Raw genomic sequence first — 23,394 nt, forward strand, 5'->3', positions numbered from 1 at the left:
AACGCCCCTACCAAAGCTGTGTTTGGCGATATAACGGACAGCTTAACGTTATTTATCTTCAAGTGTCCGTAAAGTAAAAAAACAAAATTTTGTACGATGCACATGAAACTGAAAAATTCTACATCGTATATTTATTTTCTAGATAAATTTTGAGATTTTTAAACACATTAATCCTGTTCACAACCAAACTTGAGCCATGCAAGACACGAAATAAATAGTCGCAGCAGTATAAAACTTTTAAAAATATGTTTTTTCAATCTTTATTGGCCATGAATCATGTATCATCACATCAATCATGAAGAGATGAACTAAAATGTATGATGTCAAGCATTCACTTAATTTGTTTAACTAACTTGATACTGGAAGTAAGAACTATTGAAATTTCTCTTGAATGCCAAAAAACGGTTATTACTTATTAGTTATATAAAACGGCAAGATTTCTTTCGCCGCTGTTTAACTTATCTATGTAATGTGTCCTGGATGTACTGATTGTTGCGCGAAGGAACAGTAAGCTTATTGTTATTATTAGTTTATTGGAAGCAATTCATGAACATTTTTAGGGACTAAACCAACTGAGCGCAATACAACAACCTTCACATAAACTCCTCATTGCCAAGTTTCTTTTACTTGTAAAGGAATTGACCGCATCTCGTAAGCACGAAAGAAAAATTTCCATGCTATAACTAAGAAATTTTTTAAACTCTAATATGCTGCAGTGACTTGAGTATACTATTATACACTAGTATATATGGGATAATTTAGACTGTCTGAAAGATAATAGGTACGCACTCTGTCAGTTTGTACCGGTCTGCGGGTCCGGCACAAAATAGTTACATAAAATCCTGACGCATTAGGAAGGATAAGGTGCAAACAATGTCAAAAACCCTGCAAAATTAGCAAAATTCCGCAGCTAGAGATATTACAAGAATATGAATACTACTCACTCATTTCCAAGAAATTCCACTCAAAGTTATATATTATTTAAGGTTAAAACATCAGAAACCTGTGGTGAAAACATATAAAATAAGACACAGGCAATGTTTACCGTTGTGGGTTCTATCTCTACAAATTAACATACAACATTAATAATTATAAACAATAATTGATCGAAAACATACAACCGTTGAACGTCAGTTTAGTAATGTAACGTAAATATTATGAGAAAAATTCTTTTCAAATTAATGGTAATTTACTCCAATTAACTTAATGTTCTATTCAGTAATGGTAAAAATTGCTCATGTATTATAATGAGCAGCGGAATTAATATGAAATAAATCCGGAAATGGAAGAATATTCAGATTAATTTGGATGTTCTTCCTAGTAGCGAAAATATGTCAAATCTTACAGAAAAAAATAAATGTTCAGGATCATGAATTTTCATAAATGCTGTTACTTGTCTTCTCTAACTCAGCGTTATAATAAGCCGCTCCATCTGCCGGACGGACCCAAGATCCGGGAACCTCTTTCGCGTTCCGTGTTTTGGGCGCCTCCTCGGCAGCTTGTTCTTGCCCAATGGCGGTGCTAGGGCACTGAATGTCTCGGACGTACAGGCTGTTGATGCTCTCACGTCTGCCGTCAGGGAGTATCCCGTACAAGGAGTTGACGCTCGTACGGTGGGTTATGGCCAGCGTGGGAGGGACGGTGGCTTCAGCTGAAACATTTAAATAATAATAATAGCGATTTCAGCGTTTATTAGGCCGTATGCCTGTCGCCGATTCTTAACATCGCAGAACATTCACAGCATTTTGAGGTCTCGAACTCTCAACTCACTGCTACAATTCTGCTGTGCTTAACCGCCCGGCCTCCTTGCCGATTCTGACCAGAAACTGGGGCACAGAGCTGGGATCGAACCCGCGCCTCTCTAGTGCGTCAATCTTGGTACTCTGAACTTTAACCACTGGGCCATCCTGCCCAGTGGTTAAATTTGGAATGATTTAAGCCGGGATATAATGATCAAGGCGGAACTTGAAAACTTCGACTATTGAAGGTACAGGCAAGCTTATACTATAGCACTTACTTTCGCGCTATTGAGCAAGAGTTTTGGTGCTATCACTAAATTCGTTACGCGAGTATATACGGGTTCCATTTTAATTTTTCTTCATCCTTCTAATTGGTATAGCAACGAATAGTTGTACGTATTTTGAACTCACATTCTTATCATTCCCTGCCGATCATCAGGCAGAATAAAGAAAATAAATTATCTGCCCTACTTGAGGTCAGATTTTATACTCACGTTTCTTCTTCCTCGCGAGCACAGCAAGAACGACGATGGCGACGAGCGGTACCAGCAGCAGCAGCCACAAGAACTGCAGGGAATGCGATGATGAGGCCTGCGTGTCCGTTCGAGTCACGTCGGTGCCTTCCGTCATGTTGGGACCTGTAAACTGATTGTGTTAGTTACTGTCGAATGTTTGTTGCAATCACGGTTGTAGGGAAAGTTTATTTGCCTTAGTTTTCATGTATGTGTTCTTAATCAAGTATTAAAAATCATCCATTTATATTTCTCTAGACTATAAGAATATGACACATGAGTGACTGATTAATTGGCGAAGCAAAACATTGCTAGTCTAATGTGAAACTGTAAATGATCTTCCTATTCTATTATCACGGCTGTTCGGGCATGGTCTGTATTAATAATGACTCCTGTAATTTCGGAAAATGTAAAATAGGCAAATATTTGTACTTATTTACGAGGGTCTGGGAAAAATTTGCCATATTGCTCGCAGATATATAGCTCGGTATGAAAATAGAGTTCCAACATGATTTTATTACATAAATAATTACTTCAAAATACTGCAAGCAAGTAAAAACTTGACATTTTTACTTACAGGTAATGATAAGTTAATCTCTTTTCAATCAATTTCAATTGAAAAATAATTTATAGAAATCGGCGAGTCTCCATATGCGCGAATTTGACGAGTACAGTTTTACTGACATATGTGTGTATGTGAATAAAATGAACTTGAGCTTTCTCAATTCACCCATTAAGACGAGTCATTCGAGTAAGCTAGGTTGCAATTATAAAAGTGTTATTTTCGAAAGTGGTACCGGTATTGAAAATAATATTTTGCATTTTCAGAATTAACTAAATGATGAACTGCGACTAGTTGGAAGATTTATGAAAGCACAATTATGGGTTGTATATGGAGCTTCGACAAAATAAACGAATTATTTATTGGAAGGAAAATAAGAGGAAAAGCCTCCAAGGACGGTAGTAAGAAAGGTAAGAAATCTGATGGATTTTTCATTAAAATTCTGAATTGATCTAAAGATGAGAAGAAAATAAGATATGAAAAAGATTTGAATAAGTAATAACAGCTATTCACAATATATAAACTATAAATGATCTATGCGACATAGTTCCGTCTTAGACGCCGACTAAACAGTCACAGAACAGGGCAGACATTCCAGGTTCTGGCAGTTGCAACCAGGAACGCTTTGTAGCCGACAGTGAACATAAGTGTAGATGGTAATGGCACGAAGAGCTGGTAGATGGTATAATGAGGTCCATTATTGACGACGAGCTCAGTCGCCTTTTCAAAGGTAAATCTAATGCGCGATGCAAACCTTTCGCGAGCTAAGGAGGTGTCAGATTATGAAGGCAACGGAACGCCAGAACAGCGACTTTAAACTGCCTGCGCTGCTGCATGCGCAGCCAGTGAAGATCTCGTAAAATCATGCGACGCTACGAATTCATCGCACTGCGCTAAAGCAAACGGTGGTGACTTTGGCAATGTGATTGTTCATAGAATGTTCTGAGTCCAGCTTATTGCCGAGGTTACGGACCGAAGACCAGAGGTGGGCAGTAGCGCGCTACATGTAGCGGCCGCTACATTTTCAGTAGCGGTAGCGACGCTACATTTAAGGCAATGTACATATTTACGTAACGATACGTGGTTTTGCCGCTACAGCGCTACTGCTACATTTGCAGATAAAGCCTTTACATTTTACTTAATAGTATTAAATATTACTTAAAAACCAGCACGATACATACATAATATAAATTACAGAATAAAACTGTACAAAAGATTCCGGTGTAATGTTGTCAACCTCAGCCTGTTACTAGTTTCAACATGTTAGTTGTTACTTGTTAAGTTGTTACCAGTTACCACTTATAGGTATTTTTTCATGTTTCAGTTTGCTTACAGTTATTTTTATGTTCCACCTTTCCTACATGGATGTCTACTTTAATCTACCAATTTAAAAAATAATCCACATATATATACAAATAAAAGACTGATTTTTATATGTATATGTGGATAAATTTTTATATTGGTAGATTCAAGTACACATCCACGTAGGGAAGGTAAAACATAAAAATAACTGTAACTTTCATTTACTGTATCTAACCCGTACTAGTTCGGTTAGGTTAATTGCAATAAAGTTGCATTGATATGTTTTGAGAATGTTTTATTATCATTAAATGTTTATGAGTAAATCCCAATAGCAGAACAATAAATATTTAGAGATTTCCAATAATTTTGGTCATTGTAGCGGCTAATGTAGCGGCGCTACATTTTACTGTAGCGGTAGCGGTAGCGCTCGCTACAATCTAGTGGGTGTAGCGGTAGCGGTAGCGCCCGCTACATTAAGAGCATGTAGCGGTAGCGGTACGCCGCTACATTTCAAAGTAGCGCTGCCCAGCTCTGCTGATGACGCAGGCGTGACGAACTTATTGCCCACGCCATCAGGGTTGGTCTCAAGCTGATGCTGGCGTCGAGCCGTCGAAACCAAAATAAAGTCGGTATTCGATGCATTCAGTTGGAGACGGTAGGAATGCATCTCAGACGTCTCCAGTCTGAGACGGCGTCCATGCAGACAGTTATCCGGTCTTGTAACGCTGCATCGTGTCCAGGCGCACACTAACCATAAATTTGGATGTCGTTAGCGCAATTAAGCGGACTCACACCGTGTGAATCAATTATGTGCATCACGTCGATAGTACATAACAGAAAGAGGATCGACCTCGGTGCGGCACCAGACCAGATGACCAACGATGGCGTAGAAGAAAAGTACCCTCAGAAATTCATATTTATAGGACTGATGAGGGGCTCGCCAAATGGTCGAAATTGCATACGTAGGACTGTTTCTCAATTGCATTTTTACGAGTAGGCCGCTTTGCTCCTGATGCGTCAAGCTCATTTTTCGTGTCTTATCGTGCAAACTTCCATTTAAAATACCGCACACATTGGTGTGCAAATAAATGTTTGAAATTCAATTTCGTTTGCGCTATTAATCAGCCCTGGAGAGAGGTATATTACTTGTTCCAGAAGAAATCCTATACAGAAGAAATCACATCCGACAAAATTGGTGGACTTAACTGAGTGAACAGCCCATTCAACATGACATTAAATTGATTAATCACTTTATTTGCATTCTATTAGCGAAGTACTTTTTTTCGTTTTACTCGATAAATATTTTTTACGCGCAAATTTTTGATACAGTACGAAGGTATTTAGCAACTTCTTACTGGCTGTCGGTGAGAAATTTGAATTTTTACATTTCAATCTGACAGAAATACGCATTTTTCGCTCAAATTAGGCTTAAAGACAAAAACATATTTTTGAATTCATGAACTAGAAGCATTATTCGTTAAAATCGAATATTGAATATTGCAGATGACGATATGAAAAGCTAATAATTTTGTTATCGCACCTGATCGAGAGGTTTGCTTAGTACCATTTGCCTGCTCGGTTGTTGGCTGGGCTGGAGTCGATGTCGTCTCGCCGCTGCCACAGTCCCGGAGCTCCGGGCCAGCGTGCCACTGAACATCACCGCTCAGGGTGATGTTTATCTCATGTACATCGTATTGATACCACCACCTCCATTCGCGTTTTCTAGCACCTTCGCTGCTATTGACTCGTAGGATGTGCGTGTAACTCCCCTCATATTCAACTTTTACTGAGATTCTCCTCCATTCGTTGTTTGAAGTAATGTTGAGATCTGCCGATGAAATTTCGAATTTTCTATCGAAAGTTGACCACCATCGATAGAAAATCGTGACGATACTGATATTGAATGGAAGTGCGGTTGCTTTAAAATTAAAACCACATTCTGTAATTTTGTGGCACTCAATGGTTTTAGAAGCGTTAAAAGTATTTTCCGGAGGAAAACAAGACGTTTGTCGTTTCCTTCTTTTGGGGCGACGAAAATGTTTTCCAGAAGAATCATGAGGTGGCCAAGTGAACGCTCTGCTGGCCGGTGCAAGTGGGCCTTGTGATTTACGTTCATGCTCGAGATTTTCATTCTCTGTACCTGTAGGACTTTTATTTTCAGTCCGAACATGAAGCTCATTTTCCATATGAGCGAATGAGTTAGACGTTTCAAATGAATTCAATTTAGTTATTGTTTGTATTGCCGTCGAGCGAAGTTTGTGGATGATAGGTTCCGAATGTTGCACATCAAACGAACCCGTCGAAGAGGTGTATTGCTGGCCGTTTTTTTCAGCACCCATTGAGGCAATGGAGGTATCAATAACTTTATGTTCATGCATAAACACATCGCTAAAATCCTGCGACGGCGAGCTTGCTTTCACAAGCACTGCAGAACAAACAACGCTGCTTAGTAGGTAGATGAAGATGTTTAATATCCTGTACGAAATCATACTAAATCTGAAATGAAGATGTTTCTACTTCAATAAATATAGAAACTCATAACTTGTTTGTACTTAATTAATTCACTGACTCGCAACCCCAGGCTAAATTTTCTCAGGGGAAAGGTTCTCTTTAGTTCACTAACAATTGTCACAATCCGATAATAATTGACGATTTGATAGCAAGTTAATCGCAAAATGCACAAGGTACTCATATTTATAGGCGTTTCGACAGCTATTCTTATGAGCTCTAAATGCAACCATAACAAAATGATTAACCTGCAACAAATTAGCATCTGAAGATATTTTCTTTTGCAACATGTAACCTTCGGAATCTCACAGCTAACATAGATTTCGTTGACCGAATGACTGTGATTAAAAAAATTGCTGCGAAGGAAGAAGTTTTCAGTCTTATCTTTCCTCAAAAATATTCTTAGGCACACTTCACAACCGTACAGTAAATCAGAATTAGAACCCTATACAATTCCCGGATTCAATTTCATGAATTTTCAGCGAATGAAGCAAGGAGTGGCATTGACCAGCGCAAAGATCTCAAGCAGACAAGCATCAGAAGTTCGGAGCGCCTCACGGATGTCTCATCCTGCAATTCAGATAACACGACATCCGCTCGCACGATATCTCCAAGGCTTGGACGCTGCCAAACGTAAAAAGATGTGTAGCGCTCCACTTCACAAATCCGGCTGAGTATTTTCAAGGTATATGAAGTTTTGGATGCTGTATCTATTTATTTCATGAACAAGTAATTTCATGTCATCTGTTGAAAAAGGCAGTTTTTCGTTCATATCTCCGGTGCATGTTTCATGATCATGTTCCCCCTCAGGGGGGACTTCTGACGGGTGTCTGTGCTCGTCAGAAGTCCTATGGGATTTCGCGTTCCTAGGGGGATTGTTCCTGAGCGCCCCACCGCTGAGCTCGCGGTGTCTGACTGTAGGTCTCAGTTGTGGGGTTAAGTTATTATGTAGGTAGGATTCCTTACATAGATTCTAAAATGCGCAAATCGGAAGTCCCGGAGGTGGAAGCTAACACTCTAAAGTCACTGTTAGAGTGTTCACACTGCTCGGCGTGTGCGCGCACAGCCGAATGAGGTGGGCGCGATAGCAACTGTCCGGTTCTACAACTCCTGCCCTTATGCTCAGAGACCCTGGAATAAAGATTACGTGACGTCATCCCGACGTACGCAGATGCACATCGTGCACAACAATATTGATAAACCAGGGACGATCGCATATGAACAGGGAGCATATCTTTATATCTAAAGAGAGAACCGATTGTGAAATTGTATACCAGCACAATATGGAGATTGACATTTGGGAAGTATCTATTGAACAAGACTTTTAATTCTCTTGACATAGCTTCGGACGCAGGGCCGAAGTATGGAAAAGAACAATAAATAACTTTCCTACTATCGCGCTCAGGAGCAACCTCACTGTATCGCTTCGACATGAATTTCTTGATTTGGGTAAACACCAAACTTGCCGGAAATCCATTAAGCGAGAAAATATTATTGCGTAAAAATTCAAATTTAGCGTGCATAGCATGGTATGTGGAACAAATGCGAAAACCTCTGTGTAATAATGTTTGAAGCCCATTTAACTTGAATCGGAATGAACAAAAACTAAAGAAACTGGTACTTAGGCCGGTGAATGTCGGTTTTCGGAACACAGAAGTCAGAAAACGGCCATTAGATTTGGTAATATTGCAATCGAGGAAGGACAAACTATTGTTAGATTCAAGCTCCATAGTAAATTTGATAGAATTATGTTGCGAGTTTACGTAATCAAAGAATGGTTTGACATGAGAAGGATGTTTGAAAATTAAAAAAGTGTCATCGACGTATCTGTTATAAAATATCGGCTTAAAATCGGGAGGACAATTGGCCAGCCAAGAAACCTCGTGAAAGCACATAAAAATATTTGCGAATGTCGGGCCAAGCGGAAATCCCATGCCTAAACCGTCAATCTGTCTATAAAACTTGCCAGCAAATATGAAAAACGAGTTAAGAACTGATAATTCTAAAAGATGTACATGAATCACATGAATCACATGATGTACATGAATCTAAGGCGTAAAAATGTGATAAAATTATTTAAAAAATTTTAGAAGTGTAGCAGTTACATTTAGCGTTCAATTTATACTGAAAGCAGCTTTCAAGAAGTTTTCACACACAATAGCATTCAATACAATATTGAAGAAAAGAACAAGAAACAATATAGCAAAAGCTTCCAAATGAATGCCCATAAGCTAAAAAAAGCTTTGCAGGCTATAAAGGTGGTCATTTAACCCCATTCAAATCATAATATGATAATTATAAGAACGACGGAAAGTTTCCAGAATAAATACATCCATTACAAGAACCTCAAGAAAACTGATAATAGCATGTCACTAAAAGCATGCATATCTAAGGCAAAAGCAGCATCACACTTGAAAATATGATGTAATTGAAAACCGCATGTCAAATTATTATAATCTTTCGTGATAATCGAAGTCAAATTAATATAATGTAGAAATAAATTCAGGGAATTTAGTCTTTAAAAGGAATTTAGAACAAAGTATTTTGAAATCATCGGGCAATTCATTAAAATATTTTACATAATTAAAAACTGTGCCGTTTTTTCAATTCTAACCAAACCGGATGTAAGTTAAAGTTAAAGCGTAAGTTAAAGCGTAATATGTTTTTTATCTGCGAAAGCAGATAAAAAAAGTAATACTCCAAATTCGAGACTATTTTTAGTTTGTGAGCAGATCCGTCTTCTTGAAAATAAGGATTTATTGAAAGTTAAGATGAAAATTATACAAATAGTTACCATGAGTCATAAGATACCAACCTGAAGGAGATACCAACCAGATAACGATAAATAGAGTGATGTGCAGATAACGATAAATAGAATGATGTGCAGAAAACGACAAATAGATTGATGTGCAGATAACGATAAATAGATTGGTGAGCAGATAACGATAAATAGATTGATGTGCAGATAACGATAAACAGATGGTGAGTAGATAACGATAGAGATTGATGTGCAGATAACGATAAATAGAATGATGTGCAGAAAACGACAAATAGATTGATGTGCAGATAACGATAAATAGATTTGTGAGCAGATAACGATAAATAGAGTGATGTGCAGATAACGATAAATAGATTGGTGTGAAGATTAAGATAAATAGATTGGTGAGCGGATAACGATAAATAGATGGGCGTGCAGATAAAGATAAATAGATGGGCGTGCAGATAACGATAAATAGATTGGTGTGCAGATAACGATAAATAGATTGGTGTGAAGATTAAGATAAATAGATTGGTGAGCGGATAACGATAAATAGATGGGCGTGCAGATAAAGATAAATAGATGGGCGTGCAGATAACGATAAATAGATTGGTGTGCAGATAACGATAAATAGATTGGTGTGCAGATAACGATAAATAAATTGATGTGCAGATAACCATAAATAGATTGGATTGCAGATAACGATAAATAGATTGGTGCGCAGATAACGATAAAATAATAAATAAACCATGTAATGAATTTATTTCTTTTTAAGCAAATAAGAACGATAAAATTAAAATAGTCAATAGTCAAAATAAATTTTTAACTTTGACTATAAAAATCGTTCTTGTGCCAACTGCAAATTTCTTCTCCCAACTTCAGATCACAAACCAGAATTTATTTTCATAATTGAAGAATGATATGAACCTCGTCCATCTCAACTGATCGAAAAATGTACAAATATTAAACGAATCGCAAAGCAACACCGCTTAACCCTGATGTTGAAATAATAGATGGAAGCCGTATGTACATGAGGTCACACGTTTGAATTAATAACGTTTTCTTGTTGTTGATATTGCTTTAATTTCAGAATTTTCAATAAATATTTTTTAATTGTGATTTTCTCGGTGATTGCTCATAAATGAGGGAGTATAAATTGCATCCAAGCTGTAAGGCGAATGTATAGAATTATTTTTATGATAAAACCCACCTGTAGAAGCTGGTGCTACCGCTGTGGTGTGCGTTAGTGTTGCAGTTTCTGTTGACGTTAGCGGTACAGTTTCTGTTTTAGTTGATGTAACAGTGGAAACTTTGGTGCTCGTAGAAGTGATGCGTGTGGTTGATGTCACAGTCACTGGGGAGCTGCAGGATTCTCTAGGCTCAAGGAACCAGTCCACATTTGAGGCATAGAAATATACGACAGAGAACTGGCAACGTGGGTCAAGTTCAAAACGTAATGATGTAGTAACATTTTCAAATTGTTCATCTATTTGCCAGACATTTATAGCCCCGCATCGAACTGAATGAAGATGAATTAGGATAACAGCCCATATACTTTGTTTAAGGAAAATATCCGGATGTTTCAGAATGAATGTTTTCTCTACGGTTTGACCCAAGCACAGAAAACTGGGTACAATATTAATTTGAAATGTTGAGGGGTCATGAGCTCGGACGTACAACTTTATATTGTCGTATGGAACAGGCATCCACTTCTTCAACGGCAAGTAGTTCTTAGAGGGAGGAGAGCAAGGATCGCCTGAGCGCTTGAATCGATTTTCATTATCATCGAATCCTGCAGTCAATGCGGTTGAGTAATTTCCATAGAGACGCGTTTTACTTGGAATTGGAAAATCTAACCCTAAAAAATCTACTGTAAATGACACATTGCTTAGCATACTCTTATTGCTGTAAGTCTGAAAGGAATATCGACTCGATTCTTCTATTGGAACGGACAATGTAATTAAGCTTTCATGTTGATCCAAACTCCCTGCGCGTTGATTGATCATAGAATCTCCTTGTAGCCATTCCAATGACGACGTCACTGAAGTTGTTCCAGTTATGTCTATCATAGACGAGTGAAGAGTAATGTTTTGCTGGAGCCTCCCATGCTTTCCGTTTTGCTTTCTCATTTGCGTGCTTGCCTTACACGTAAATATTGTACACAAGGTAAGCAATTGGATTACCATAAAATAATTTGTAGGCATCCTTATGATTTTATATCTACGAGTTCAATGATTAACAAAAAGTTTAACAAAAATGAATGTTTTCATGGACCTTCTAAGATGATATTTAATCACCTTCACTACGGACGCTAATATTCTTTACCGCCCTGCACTTTCAATGAAACCGCAACTTTTAAAGAAAAAAATTCCTCTTCCAAGGTTCGAATTGCTAACCAGACTTTACATAGGAATTGTAACTCAAATCGGTGGGATCAGTTGAAACTTTTATGAAGGTATTAAAGCACACAAATGCCAGGTTAGATTAGTTTTTTTCAACACAGTTAACTGTACAGATCGTCTTGAACTGAGCAGTTCGTCTGCAAGCGAAACTGCAATCGCTGCATGACGCTGACTGCGATAAGCGTGCGTCCTGTTGCGGTATCCTAGCGAAATATCGTCCAAGGATGGGTTTTAGGCGGCCAGCGTCGTCCGTAAAAGGTTTGCTGAAAAGCAGGCCAAGATTTTAAATGTGAAATACTGCCATTATTAGCTTGATGTATAGGAGAATAAACTTCTTCCACTTCAAACCCAAGTAATACACAGTTTGAAGAGGATGCCGCACTGTAACAGAGGGTGTATGAATATTGGTTGCTAAGATAATGAATCATGGTTGATTCTAATCATATACATTACAGTTGTACAGAAACCGGGAACCTTAAGATATCAAGATAAGATATATCCAACATGTTACACCCGTAGTTCGTTTGTAAATAGCATATATGCCCACGGTGAAGCACCACTCGACGCCCTAACATGCGCTAGTGACATGATATACTAAACTTTACAAGCCTCGAACTTACTTATATAGCGCTTCTCATTACGGTAAATAACACGGCGATACTTAGACTACCACTAGCTTTCATATTGCACCCATGACACGTTGTGTTACGATATCTGACGAAGATATATAGTTTTTAGAAACACGAAAAGCTCCAATATTCGAATTATCAGAGCGTTGTTGAACTATTGTGCACGTCGCTCGTTCAGTATATAATTTATTGCTTGTCTCGTACCTCGCAGGTTGCTGCTTGTCTCGTACCTCGCTGGTTGCTGCTTGTCTCGTACCTCGCAGGTTGCTGCTTGTCTCGTACCTCGCAGGTTGCTGCTTGTCTCGTACCTCGCAGGTTGCTGCTTGTCTCGTACCTCACAGGTTGCTGCTTGTCTCGTACCTCGCTGGTTGCTGCTTGTCTCGTACCTCGCAGGTTGCTGCTTGTCTCAGATGCATAAATTTCTATCAATACCAATTAAACAACATTATTCACTATTAGAAACATAAAATTTGTATATTAGTAAAGTTAATGGGGCTAGTTGTGTAGTAAAATAAGAGACGGCGTTTGAAGGCAGTCTGGCTTTAGCAAATAATGACATGGGCGACGTATAGATTGCAAAACTATGACTGATGTTTGGATTATAAGTAACATGGAAATCTGAAGTAACCATGATATTATACTAATGTATGGAATTTGGAACAAATTTCATCTTCATTAGCTCACTGAAAATTTAATCTAAAATATTATTCCTATCGGGCAAGGAATACAGATTTTAATATTGTAAAATAGCAATATTAAGAAGAATGACAAGTAATCGACCCAATGAGTTGATCTTCCCAGTCCTGTCAATCAAAATTTAAGCATGAATATAACTCGAAGTGTGAGCTGTAAACCCAGGCTACCATGCGGAGACTTACTTATAAATATTTTTCTCTCACTAACTTAGTTTTCTTCGTTGGAGATCAAACCGTCAGAATTTCAATCTATAAAAAATATTTATTATCTATTTGCTATTTCGCCTGTACTCTGACGAATTGAACAATTTTGGAACTAAAGAATGTCGCATATTTTTCACGTTGCGGTAATCGTGGCAACAAATTCATAAATGAACATACATATTTAATCTTCGGAGATTGCATCGAATATTTCACTTTCTCATGACTATTCTATCCGGCTGTTAATTGTTGCTAGATCGGTAATGATGTGGACAACAATTTTTGGCTTGCCGGAGAAAGTAAATTGGATCAGTGATATATTTTATTATATATAACCAAAAAATGTGGGATGCATATACGATTCGTCATTTTCGTGAATCTGTCTTATATTCCAACGAGTGCAATTGCCAGCAAATTGGCTATACAGTATTTTTTTATTTTTACAAACACATTTAAAAACCTTTCTCATAGAACCACAAAAGCCATTACATGCATATCAGCGCAATAAATATCATTGTTTAACATGCGAGTTCGGCAGAATAAGTGTCTACAGAAACAATGGTTTCCCAAATCTGTGGGTGCAGAAATTATAATTGTTGGAGGGCTACAAGTGGCCTTAATTTTCAAGTTTTATGCGTGTATAATAGGTTCATTCTTTACCACAAACATCGATGATTGGGGATGACGCTTGGAAACCACTACAAGAAGCGCTCCGGCACACCCAAACAACATCAATATAGCTGTAGTCCAAATTGAATCTCGGTAATAGATTAATTAAAGAGTTTTGCTTTGGAATCTCAGTAAAAGATTTAGTAGTTGTAACTCTGAAAGAGATGTATATATCAGACCAGTGTTGAGTATGGATTGAGACAACACTCGCATGGCTGCTGACACTCAAAGAAAATTCCCAGCACAAAACAAGCTCATTGCTGTCACGACAAAACAGTAGACGAAGGCAAAGAAATGTCTATATTAACTTTAACAGTAATGCCATCACCCTCGTATACATACCGCGGGCCCTCTCGTGTTAGAAATCGTCTGGATATAGCGCTCTCCTTGTGATTGTACTTGACGTGGCCATCAATAGTAAAGCTAGTGATACAATGGCGACTCATATTTCTTTCTTAGGTCGCCTTAGAGAACACATAAACCCTATTAAAGACAACATAATGGACTGCTGGACCGACGATTTATAATGCAGGTCTCGTAGCATAGAGACGGTGGCGCACGGACATATGAATCTTTCTGCGTTATATGAGTGCATGTGAAACTTTTCGAAGAGACGACAGATTTTCAAAATGGATTCTGTAATTAACACGAGAAAAAAATCACTAAACTCTGTGAGAAACATGTACAACTTTGGCTTCTACTTTTACCGAAACCAATATGCGTTGGAGATATGAAACCATCTACGAATCACGTAATCGTTGGAGCCGAATTTTGGTTGCATCCAGTGACGAAATCAAGCTCGTTATTTGAAGTGCTGTCAAAAGATGCCAATAAAAACAATTAAATGACAGACATCGAAGAGCAATTGGTTTCTGAACAGATCAATGGATGTCGTCATAAATGTGCGAAGAACTAAAAACGTATTCGCAACGTTCGAAAAGTATGGGATTGAATGGCATCAGAAGAAAATAGAAAAGGGGCATCCAGTAAAATAATTGTTAGTATTGGAAATTGTTACAAGCAGATGTACTTTTTCATATTTTTAGGTGCAGGCAACTGCAGAGAGCAATGCAACCCGATTGATTATATCAATCCTCCTCATAATTAACGCACTAATCAATAGCGCAATCCAGTTACATAAATGGCAATATTTTGTTAAACAATACTAATAATTTAAGAACAGAAGTCGTTTGAATTGAAGGAAAAGTCATTCAGACGACTCACACCGTGACAATTGATCGCTGTTAAAGTTGTCATCTCTCTTGATCTGAGGATATACTGTATATATTACCAGCGTATCAATAACACCAGGCCATTATAATATTGTTTCTATCATGAAAGACCATGCACGATAAGCCAGTCCTGGAGCAATGGCCCGCTGTTAAGAAAGTATGCTATTTCATTATTGAAAATATTAACCGTACAGAATACGAGCCATTCCCCTCTTTTATGAACCGCAACATTCCCCCCCTTTTTTGAACCGCAATTTCTGATGGGGAAAACTTTTCTACTGCTACTTGTTTTGAAATTTTTAAAATTTATTATTGAATATGGGAGGTCCATAAACATGTCTAAAAACGATTTCAGTAGGTATTTTATTTTATTGAAAAATTCAGTAAAATAATACTATCATACTGAATAATAATACTGAATATAATTAATCTACAGAAAATAATACCTGACCTCTTTTTTTGTTACGTAACTAATGGTAAAAAATATAAAAAATTTGCAACTTCTTCAGTTAACACTCAATTGATATCCGCAACTAAAAACTTAACATTTGTATAAAATTATCTTGACTAAGATATTTCCAGTTGGACGTTTATTGTTTGGGTCTGACTGTCTGAGTTAGTTGTAAGTTTATTTGGCCGGCTACAATTGCCCAACATTTCTTGCTGTGGTGTGGGCAATCTTCCGCATTTCTTCAAATCCACCTTTGAAGATAGAAGCTAAACTCAAACCTCTAGTCCGATTCAGAAACAGCAGCTAGACAGATCCATTACGATTGCCAACGACGCATCACCATACAAGCTTTGTCCTCCAGGTCTACGTTATGGAGTGAGACCTTTAGCGTGCGTCTCTTCTGAGGTGGCGGCCTCGAGGTGTTGGGATTTCCTGGGGACTTCGGCAACAGCTCGTCTTCTTACGGAGGACCGGTCTCTGCTAGAGCTGTGGAGAGGACCGGATGCTGCAGGTTGGTTGTCCGTCACTTAAGCTCAGGGTGTTGTGGCAACTTGTAGCCCCGGCCGGTTTCCATTATGGATAACTGTTTCCCCTTCACTACTCTCAACCCAAATAATAAAACTCATCTTGTCTTCCAACTGAATATATACTATACCTTAGAAAGCCAAATTTGCTCTATAAATATCTAATTCTAAGATTATCATTTGAATTACAAGAGCATAGCTGCTAGGTTCGTAAATTTAAGATTTTACATTTAGAACCCTAACATTCAGCTTGTTCCAGTTTGTTCTTTGGCTTTCGTTATCATTACAATCAGTTGGCATTTATTTTTGACAGGATGGGCGGCACGGAACTTAGCGCGTCAGTTTCTCTGTGCTACCTGGCTGGCTTGCGCTGGCCAGGTGAAGCTCTTGCTCCCGATTTCCGAGGACTTCCACCGGGCAGCAGCTCGAACCAGTTAACTATTCGCAAGATTAATTTTGTGGTGTTCCCATGAACACTGTTCTGAAAGAATAAATACTTTCTTCTTTGACGTTTTTTTTCAATCTTTAATTGTTGTCGATTAAACTCTCCTTCCACTGAAATGGGAGGTCGCGCTAAAAGTTTTGTACAACATTGTAACTATCTTGATACGGTTGGCGTGCTTCTTGCGACTATTGATGCTGAATGTCGGGCCGGTAATATTCATTTCAGTTTTTCAACTTCGTATCGAAGTATACCAAAATTCGTTTATGTGCAAAATAAATAACTCAGATGACATAGGATGCATAAAGGAAAATGAAGCAGCATACAGAAACACTTAGAGGGCAGCCAGGTCAATGAGCCATCCAGCTGATTTAATTGAATTCTCCGCGCTAAAATCAATCATAAATAAGGGAGATTGGAAATTCTGCTAAGCTAAATGAACGCCAGTCTGTGACCAGTTCACCCTGAGAGCCACTAAACCATCTGTCAGACCGTGGCGTTTCCGCCAGGGTGGCCCATTGGTTAAAGATCAGAGTAACAAGATTGGAGCAGAGAGGCGCGGGTTCGATCCCAGCTCTGTGCGAGTTTCTGGTCAGAATCGGCAAAGAGGCCGGGCGGCACAGCCAGAATTCTAGCAGTGAATTGCGAGTTCGAGACCGCAAAATGCTGTGAATGTTCTGCGATGTTACGAATAGACGACAGGCCTACGGCCTAATAAACGCTGAAACCGCTATTGTATATTATTATTACAAATGCGTCGATTTGAAACTCTCTTTACCCGACTTCGCCTCAGCACGGCATGTCAGCTTCACTAAACAATGCCCTCCGTCACATTCGACAAGTCGCCTCGCCCATGTGCCTCCAATGCCCGGAGTATGAGGAAGCCGCAGGTCACGCTTGAAACACCGCAAAGTCGCAGATCACGATTGGAAACACCGCAAGCCATACTAGTTCTGCGACTGCTTGAAGCCAAAGGCGCTGTTTGCATGCAGCCTCTTCTCCAGCCAGTATATTCTTCACGACATCTGCACCCTTGCACCTAAGTTGGGACGCGCATTCCTTCTTACTGTTTGGGTTGGGACGTGCATTCCTTCTTACTCTTCTGACAGTTCTGTCAATCACATACCGTAAATGTCGAAAGGCTCGTCAAGATCAGGTGAAGCATTAAAGAGCTTAGATTTCCAATAGATTTTTTCGCTTATCTTCTTCTTTTTGTAGTAGGCCAGCAGATTTTCTTTCAAGATGCTCATTCTACACATGCACCTTGCTTGCTTCGCTTCTCCACCATGCTGCAGCCAATGAGTTGAGTTAGGTCCGGAAAGGTTTGTTTGGGTGGAGAGTAGGGGTAAGTGTGAAGGAAGACGCATGCTGGAGCTAGGCTGCTGGCTTACGAATTACGGAACCTATGGTTCTAAGCACTCAAGTTCGTAGGCCAATCTACTCAAGAGCATGCTTGTCCACAGAAAGGAAATCTAAGTGGTGAAGGTATTGGACAATGCTGGCTTCTAACATGCAATCCTCGCTCCAACCCTCAATTTTAACAAATAATAGTTTACGGCGTGAAACGCCCGACGAGGCGCAGCACGCGGTCAACACACCAAAAAATAATAATCTTTATAAAAGAATAAAATTGGCCTTAATAAAATTTGACAATACGCAATCAGAAAAGAAATCAAACATGCACGTCGTAATGATTGAAAAAAAATATATATTTTTAGTCGAATGAGATTTTCATAATTTCCTGCTTAACACGTTGACTACGAAGTGGTACATATGCGTACCACGAAATGTATTTCTCCAGGACGTAGTGGTACCTAATTCAGGTTGCCTAAAATTGGCCAAATCCGGGAACAAAAAAGGTCAAAAAAGGCCGATAACTCAAAATATACTAGTTTATTTGTGGTTCCACTATGAAAATTCCATTCATTTTCTTTTTGCAGTATTTAAAATTTAATTAGGAAGTAACCCCATCATAAATTTTAGCCGGCCAACGCAATTGAGAAAACCTAAATCACGGAATTTGTTCGGAAAAAATGACCGTCTGGCAACCCTGTTTAAAAAGGGTGCGCAGCCGTAGACCAGCAAATTAACGCTCAAATCAGCCCTGGAGCCAACATCAACCATCTAAATTCTAAATGCTATAGATATTGTCATCCTGGCACCTAAGCAGCTGTAGATAATTGACCTATCTCACCACACGAACTTTAAACCAACACTGCTTCAGCACACAAGCTGCTGCTCCACATAGTTAACGGTCAATACGTTGTTCTCCAATGCTTTATAACCCATACCATCACTTCTTACACATGCTGTTATCCTAAGTGTCCGCTGACCACAATGCATTGTCGCAAATGTGAACTGTACCAAACGGTAATGCGTCATCACTTTACTTAATCCGCAAGACGTTAACCCCGCGTCACTGTTTCCCTGCCTTACTATCCCCCAGCATCTTCCCCCCCCCACACTTACCCCGACTCTCCACCATTATCGCATACTGGAGGTTTTTCTCGCAGACCTTTGATGCTTATCCGAATTAGGTTAGGTTAAGTTAGGTTAGGTTAGTTTACAACTCCTATAGATCCTCTTTTCATAGCGTAATGCAGTCAAGTGAGCAGAAACTAAGAAAAGCCGCCCGGCAGTCAGTGAAAAAAGGCGGGGAGACGGGGTATGCGTGGAGGTAGAGTACGTTATGCCGGGGGAAAACAGCTGCGACGTACGGACGGGCTGGAGTGCTGGCTGTGTATCAACAGCGGTATGGCATAGGGAGTTGCTTACCGAAAATCGTGATTAGGTTAGACGGCATGGGATAGAGCTGTTGTACGGTTTTCAATACGGCGTAGAGCGATTGTATTGGTGGCTTACTTCTCATTAGCTCGCTGGTTAATTTCCATGAAGGGGATTTGTACTATTGGCTTTTAACATATAATCCCTTAGTCTACTCTGCCCTTTAGCAGGCTTACGCACGGAAAGGAGGATGAAAGATATGCTGGTCTTGGGCAATGCTGGCCTCTGGCATGCATCCCGGTGTTTTAAACAGTACAAAAAATGAAATAATAGTACAAGATGAAGCAATCGTAGTCAACGTGTTAATTACCATGAAATTATTTTTTAAAGCAATCAGACATTAGTCATAAGTGATTTTTAATTATCGAACTTGGAGTACTGCCGAAACCGCTGGAAGAAAACGCAGTCATCAAATTCAACAGGGAATTATTGACTAGCGTTTCCCAGAAGAGAATTTATTTTTCAGTGCTGTTCCCAGTCTCCTGCGAAACTGGTTTATCATCTAGAAACGTTTGAAAAAGTAAGTCACTTCCATCAATACTTTATTATCATGCTGCAACAAGCAGGTTTTGAGAAGGTTGAATTTTCACTGTTCCCTTTACCACGTTTTACTGGGACGCAAATTAGATCTTTCAGTGCCTCCCTTATTGACATAGGTGGTTCAATAGGAGCACTTTTAGCAGGCAAAGGAGAAGAGCAGGTGCCTTCGTCTGAAGACAAAGACACACTGCTCTCCTTCCGCCGCTTGTGGCGTGACATCGTTTAGGTTGAAATAATGATTCCATTGAATGATTCCTAAGTTTTCCTAAATACGAAGCAACAAGATTCTCGACTTTCAAAATTAGATATTCTGGCTAGGCAGCTCAGCAACGTCCACCGTCGACCGCAGCTCAAACCGAAATCTTTTTTCTTTTTCTTATTTATTCTTATAGGAGCACTGCAAACTAGTCCATAAAGCCCCTTGCCTAAACTGGGTTTAATTGGTACCTAACAGTCAGTAAAACGTGGTAAAAGGAACAGTGAAAATTCCTAAACCGGAATCGAACACCTCTTCAGGATGTGGCTGGCAAGCTCACTCAGCCTGAGGCAAGAATTATGTTGAGGAAAGTAATAGCGAGTTGAATAGCAGCTCCAACGCTGATGACAGCAATTCCCGTGTTGAATTGTTCACAGAAAAAACGAGAAACATTCCGAAAAAAGTTGTTAAATTTAATTAAAGATCCTCTGGCGAAGGCGATAAAGAAACGCATGCTGATGATCCAGCAAGCAAGCCAGCCACAAATGTGAATCCTTCTCCTTTAGAGTTTTAGAAACTAATTGATGAGAGTTTGAACATGGAATCGTGGAAGTTGAGGTTAGAGGCCTCTGCGCGCTCGAATGGAACTGCTTTTACGCTGGGACGTATCGATGATACAGGCAAAACGGCTTCTTCCTCTCAGAATGAAATAAAAGTGCCAAGTAACGTTAAAACTCCTAGCAAAGTGCATTTGAATTTAGCTCACAATTTTTTCGTCACAGAGAGAAGGAACTGATTAATGATGAAATGGATGAATGTGAAATAGCCAAAAATGAAAAATACGAAAGAGCGAGCGCGAGCAAAACTGCGACTGCCTTTTTAAAAAAAGTAGTTGTCTCATCAACGGATTCAAGTGATTCTGACGAGCTGAATGAGTACATGAAGAAATGGAGAAATGGTCGAAAGAAGGTTTATAAAGAAGTGGCAGACGACAGCCTGTCAGCTTTTATCACAGACGATGATAGTGACGGTGAAGTGATTGCGTATAATTTACCTCCACTCAGTGAACGAATTACGACGACTCGAGCGCCCCTCATCAATCGTAGAGAATATGCTAAGAGTGTCAGTGAATTTTTGAGCGGCAAACCCAACGATTCGAAAACGCCATCCGGAAGTATCGAAGTAAGGAGAGCTCCCGCAGAACAGATATATGATTTGCCAGATAGCGATTCTTCGACTCCACCTTGCGCACGAAACTTCAAGACAGGGGATGTTAGCGTTATTGTTTTGTCTGACTCTGATGACAGCGACAACGAATTGAACCACATAACTCCGAAGCTTCCGCATTCGATGCCGAATAATTCTATCAAGACTCCGACAACACCATTCCCGAGCAAGGAAACTTCTAAGCACCCAAAGTCCCACGTTCCAAAAAAATTCGCGATCGCTGAGCACGAAAGTCACACGTTATCTTTCATTGCATCATTTTCATTGGCAGCTGACGCAAGTACTACGAGGTGTCATCCAGATGCTCTTGTTTACATGAAAAATTTTAGCAAAAATCGACAAGAACTGACCGAACGACTCTATAAGTTGTTTAACTGCAAAATTTTTGAGAATAAATTGCCTGATAGTATGGCTATCACCTGGAATGTCAAGATGACGAAAACTGCTGGAATTTGTTACAACGAAGTCGATCGCTCGAAGGCGAGCGGTCGCAACGCAAGAGTTGAGCTTTCGACAAAAGTCGTGGACTGCCCGGCGAGACTGAGAGACACTCTGGTGCATGAGCTCTGCCATGCTGCTGCATGGCTCGTGTCTGGGTACAAAAGTGGACACGGGCCCGTGTGGCAAGATTGGGTGAGTAGAGCCACTGGCGTGTTCCCAGAGTTGCCAAGCATCGGTCGGTGTCACAACTACGAGATTGCCTGCAAGTACCAGTACAAGTGTATCAAATGTGGTTTCAGCATTGGACGGCATTCGAAGAGTCTTGACACGGAACGTAAAGTGTGCGGCCGTTGCCTTGGACGCTTCGAGTTGCTCGCTATGTCCGCCAGGAAGCCGACGTCTGCGACCACGGCGAGCCAGCCAGCCGCGCTCAGGACACCCAGAACGCCCGCGCCTTTCGCTATTTTCGTCAAGAAAAATTACGGCAGCGTTAAGAAGAATTCTCAGGACCTAAAACATGCTGATGCTATGAGAATATTAGGGGAGAAGTTCAAAGAGATGAAAACGGTTTAAAGTTGCGACTAAAGACCTGCAAAAATTGCTGTAAGTGATGAAGATAATAACTAATCTCTTCAGGGATAACTTTCGAAAGTAGTAAATGCCAGATATCGTTTTCGTGTTCTACAATAACCTAATTTTAAAGACTTAAACGTTATAGACGAGCTCGCGCATGTTGCTTCCCATTTATGACTTCTAAAAATCCAGAAATGTGACCCCAAGTCTAGCGTATAAGGCAACGGAACATGTAACAGTAGAGATACGAGTAACAGAAACGCTTTTCCGACACAGAATTGCGTTCAACTGCACACGCGAGACGCACTAAAACGCGTCAGATGCGTATGGCGGCGCACCGCAGAAACGCGCTTGATTAATTTATTTCTTTGAGCGGCTGATGGAGTCTTTGGCGGCTCGTAGGTTGTGCTTGAAAGTCAGGGTGGATTTTACAGGGACACATACTGATCCGCTAATTCATTAAGCCTACTCCAATAACTCCATCATTATAGTAGTATCTTGACACAGACGGTGCATTTAGATTTTTAACCGTTTTCAATTAGGATAATGAGAATTTTTAACATTTTCTTCGTAGCAAATGAAATGTGGCGACTTGTTGATTATATGCTAGATCTGGCGTGTCACCGATTCTAGACTTCCTAGATTGTTTTTGCAGCTTGCCAAGGATTTGAGCCCAGACCCTAGCAACCCTTCACCCTAGACTAGAGTATGTATAACGCCAGTGCTGGAGGAGAGTTGATTAGAAAAATACAAGGGAGTCGCGATAAAGTATTGAATTTCGCGTAGCACGTAGCACAAGCAGCTTGAAAGGCAAATATGAACTCATATAGCATTAATTAGGCACCCATTTGACTTACTTACTAGTCGCTAAGAAAGTAACGATTGAAGCAGCCCTGAATAAGTAGAATCAATTTGGTAGTCTGACAGTACCGCACGTAATTCGTGTTTCAATGAAGGGCCATAACATAAAATTAATTATTATTGAAACGTTGCCCGCGCGGTGACGC

General features: G+C 39.7%; 2 protein-coding genes across 4 annotated transcripts; one reads left to right on the forward strand and one right to left on the reverse strand.

The window, feature by feature from the left end:
- Nucleotides 1-138: 138 nt before the first annotated feature.
- LOC108669330 lies at nt 139-20,428 on the reverse strand. Of its 3 annotated transcripts, none has more exons than XM_047883351.1 (4): nt 20,407-20,428; nt 5,680-6,612; nt 2,234-2,377; nt 139-1,651 (listed from the first exon to the last, which is right to left on the reverse strand). In XM_047883351.1, the coding sequence occupies exons 2-4, from the start codon at nt 6,602-6,604 to the stop codon at nt 1,368-1,370; spliced, it is 1,353 nt and encodes a 450-aa protein (XP_047739307.1). In that variant the 5' UTR covers nt 6,605-6,612; nt 20,407-20,428; the 3' UTR covers nt 139-1,367. The 3 variants fall into 3 exon arrangements, with proteins under 3 accessions (XP_047739307.1, XP_018012122.2, XP_047739305.1); XM_018156633.2 differs by having other exon boundaries at nt 5,656-6,612; XM_047883349.1 differs by lacking the exons at nt 5,680-6,612; nt 20,407-20,428 and adding an exon at nt 10,592-11,964.
- A 474-nt stretch (nt 20,429-20,902) lies between these two features.
- Nucleotides 20,903-22,420, forward strand: LOC108669331 (germ cell nuclear acidic protein-like). The gene has a single exon (XM_018156634.2). It carries the CDS (start codon nt 20,954-20,956, stop codon nt 22,385-22,387), a length of 1,434 nt encoding a protein of 477 aa, XP_018012123.1. The 5' UTR covers nt 20,903-20,953; the 3' UTR covers nt 22,388-22,420.
- Nucleotides 22,421-23,394: the final 974 nt, after the last annotated feature.

This window comes from Hyalella azteca, unplaced genomic scaffold (genome assembly GCF_000764305.2).
Source record: "Hyalella azteca isolate HAZT.00-mixed unplaced genomic scaffold, Hazt_2.0.2 contig12682, whole genome shotgun sequence".
Classification (NCBI taxonomy): domain Eukaryota; kingdom Metazoa; phylum Arthropoda; class Malacostraca; order Amphipoda; family Hyalellidae; genus Hyalella; species Hyalella azteca.